The sequence below is a fragment of the Salvelinus fontinalis genome, chromosome 30 (genome assembly GCF_029448725.1).
Source record: "Salvelinus fontinalis isolate EN_2023a chromosome 30, ASM2944872v1, whole genome shotgun sequence".
Taxonomy (NCBI): domain Eukaryota; kingdom Metazoa; phylum Chordata; class Actinopteri; order Salmoniformes; family Salmonidae; genus Salvelinus; species Salvelinus fontinalis.
The window spans coordinates 12,519,545-12,523,163 of NC_074694.1; the positions used below are offsets into that span (position 1 = coordinate 12,519,545).

The window sequence follows — 3,619 nt, forward strand, 5'->3', positions numbered from 1 at the left end:
CAGGAGTAGCAGCAGCAGCAGGAGTAGCAGTAGCAGCAGTAGCATAAGCAGTATTAGCAGCAGCAGCAGTAGCAGCAGTAGCAGTAGCAGTAGCAGCAGTAGCAGGTCACAAGCCGCAGGTTTGAAAAAGGACTGTCTTTCAGTGAGTGTAACTGTTTCATCTTTCTCAAAACTGTATCCAGGTGCCATGAGAATACTCAATGGGACTGAGCTGTACAATACAAAATAAAAACAAAGCATCCTACTCATGTCTAGGCTATTATAGTGTAGAATGCCTCTGTCTGCCAAAGTGTCTGGACCTTTCTGGCACATGAGGTGGTGACCTTGCCATATAACTGCAGGATTGTTGGTCCAAGGCCTTTGGAGATGAAGTTAGACTTGGCATCTGGGGTTTGAGGAGAGCTATACCAGGAAAAGGGCTGAGAAGAATAGGGAAAGTGAATCACCAGTGTACCCACAGAGCATCTACTAAGTGGAATAAAGGAAGAAGGGAAGAGGCCCAAGAGGGAAGAGGACCAAGAGTGAAGAGAACCAAGAGGGAATAGGACCAAGATGTGCCAATATCTGTAGCTACAGGACAGATGTTGAGAGCAGAAAGGTGCCATGTTAGACATGTATATGTGTGGTCAGCAGCTGAATAATCAAACACAGTACACTAAAACTTTCCCTAAACTTTTCCCACAACCACAGTCTGCATAGTCTGTAAGGTCCATTTTTTTTTAAACATTTTATATAGTCCAAAAAAAGCTGGCCAAATGTACTGCAATTTGAGGACAAAGGAGATGTAAACCAAAAAAAGTTGTAACAAAACAAACAGTTCTTCCCAAGTGTCATCTGTGTGGTTGTATTTTAACTGAGGCTACATGAAACATAAAGAATAAATAGGTTGGCAGTTACTCTTATTTTACATGATTTACCCACCAACTGTCCCTTTATCCAGTTTCACAAGCTCAATTTACATTTTGGCTAATTTTGCCACATCAGAGGTCTATAAAACCATGTATTTATTTTATCTTCCCAAAGAATGGAAAATAGCTGTAAAGTCCTTCAATAACAGTATTTTAATGGTTCGCAATGCGAAGTGCTCTTCTTCAATATAAATATAAAGATACATCACATTCAAGATATGTTCAACAAATACAGTAGATGCTGGTTATATTGTAATAATAATACTGACCTTTCTACAAAGTGTGTCATCATAAAATTAAATGGCGCCACATATACATAAAATATACATTCTTACACTTGGCAGTGCATATAAAAAACAATCATGTAACTATGATTTTTTGTTGTTGAAATAATAACACAAAAAATTCATTTCAGTTTATTTCAGTTCGAGCAGGAGCATTTGCACTCAGATATAATGGGGTACTGAACTGGTATCCAAGCGCATTTCAGACCTCCCTTTCTCTGCAGGCACCTCCATCTTAAGATCGTAAAATGGGCAGATTTGGCAGGTTTGCAAACCATCCCTTCAGGGACCGAACAAGAACGCTTATTGTAGCAGCTCCCCACCTTCACGTAGCGTGGCCAGAATCTGTTCCCGAGGTCGTTCCATGTATAAACAACTGGACAGAAGGTGTAAGACCACAGCCACAGTTGCAGCCTTCTTCTGAGTTTTTTACTTGGCTTGTGCTTCTTGCCTTGCTGGATCTCAAACTCCATGGCTTTGATCTCTTTGGGCATCGCGACGGATGGCTTCTGACGCATCTCCGAGTCGCTCAGGTCCTCGTTGCCCGAGTACTTGTCCTCTGGCGGGGTGATGGACATGAAGTGAGGATCGAAGTGACTACCCAAGTTGGATCTTAGTTCGGTCTCGTTCAGGTCCCGTTCTTTCGGATCCAGGACAGGGTCTGGGTCCTCTTTGAGCTCCACTATGGGGAGAGTGTCGCTGGGGATGGGACGGAGGAGGTAGTAATGTTGGCACATGCCCTCCTCTATCCTAAACCCGAGGGACAGAACCAGCATGGACATGGCCAGGAAACAGTACGAGTTATCCATATCTCTATCTGGTAACAATAGTTCCAAGTGATATAGAGTACAATATAAAAAGTATAATCCTTATACAGTAGAAACGATCATCCGTTTTCCCCCAGGGGGTCGGTGTGAGTGTGTGAGAGAGAGTGCGTGTGGAGTCCCGTGGCACCCCGTAGTCCAGCGCCCGTCGTCACGCACGCGTTCCAACCGGTGATCTGTTTCTCAACTCCGCGAAAAGCTGCCTCAGAAAGTTTCAGCTGGCTGGAACCTAGTCACCATAGCAACCGGTGATTGCAGTTTGAGAGAGGAAAGTTGATGCCCTGAGCCAGCCAGTGGAGAGTTTCCCTGCGTAACTTTACAGTCCATGACACGCGTCTGAATGGATAGAACGTAGCCCTTCACTGTTTTAACAAGGCAAAAAAAAATCGCACTTTCAAAGAAAACTTTATACAAGACCCAGCGGTGTCAGTAACATGAGCCGACCTGGCTGCATTTGCACTGGGCTTTCCCGTGCGTAAAGTGCGTCAAGGTCCTGGTTTCCCTGGTTTCTCACTAATCTTAGAGTTGGGTCCTGTTGGTTTCTGGCTGTCCGCATGTTGTCTAGGGCTAGATGATGCACTGGCCGGTGCTGGACACCAAACTGAGCCCCGTATGGCTCAGACGATATATCCATGTGCGCGGTGATGTAATCCCCCCTCCCTCCCCCACCACCAGTAACACGCAGACATGAGTAAGCCTATAGCCCATATCTCTCCAAATGTAACGTTACAAACTTAATTAATGCATTTTCCTAATAATAAAAAATATGACTGATGCACCCAAACCGGGCACATTAGATTCTAGTGCAATAACACATAACGGTCTTAGCTGTCTGATTCATCTCATACATTGAATACCAGCGGTGGCATCAAGTTCAACAGTTGAGGTGCCGAAAGTCGTCTCTTCTAGACAGACAAACTGCGATTTTTTTTATGATGGCTGGTGCCAGAGCGATGTTTATTTTACAGCTCTCTCTCCAGTTAGATGCTCTCAACGTGTGTTTAGACTCATCCAGGGCGGGGTGAGAGTGAGCAAAGTGCTCCTTTTCATTACCAATATTATTTATCCTTTTCATTTGACATGGAAGCCTTTATTGATTTGTTTTCATTTTTTTTGTCCGGGACACAAAGTGGACAAAGAGTTTAATTGACAAAAACATCCATTAAGGAAAACCCACATTATTTCACATGTGACGTGCAATCATGTGGCTTCACATGTGCTGATGTGGATTATCACATATGAAATCTGCGTACTGGTGATGACCAGATGAAACATTGTACGGATGAAGTGGCGGATGGGTGGCGAGCGGCTTGAATAAAGACAAAACAATACCTTAAAATCCATAAATGTATCATTCTTGTTAAATTTATATCAATAGGCTACGTTGAGGTTATCTGGTATTAGTGCGTAAGCCTGAGTTTTAGGGCCTAACTGTACGCACGTCAAATCAGCTAGGTCACCCGTGATACAAGTAAGTATTCGACATCTGTCTGATGACGTCGGGAGATGACGTGGGAACCGGCCACTAGGGGCAACAGTGAGTGCTGTTACCTTCAAGTAGCATTCGGGTTTGGCAGATGGGCATATGTATCTGCCTCTGATT

General features: G+C 44.0%; 1 protein-coding gene across 1 annotated transcript; it reads right to left on the bottom strand.

Annotated features, from left to right (window-relative positions):
• Window positions 1-1,048: 1,048 nt before the first annotated feature.
• LOC129828477 (noggin-3-like) lies at window positions 1,049-2,602 on the bottom strand. The gene has a single exon (XM_055889510.1). It carries the CDS (start codon window positions 1,999-2,001, stop codon window positions 1,330-1,332), a length of 672 nt encoding a protein of 223 aa, XP_055745485.1. The 5' UTR covers window positions 2,002-2,602; the 3' UTR covers window positions 1,049-1,329.
• Between the last annotated feature and the right edge of the window lie 1,017 nt (window positions 2,603-3,619).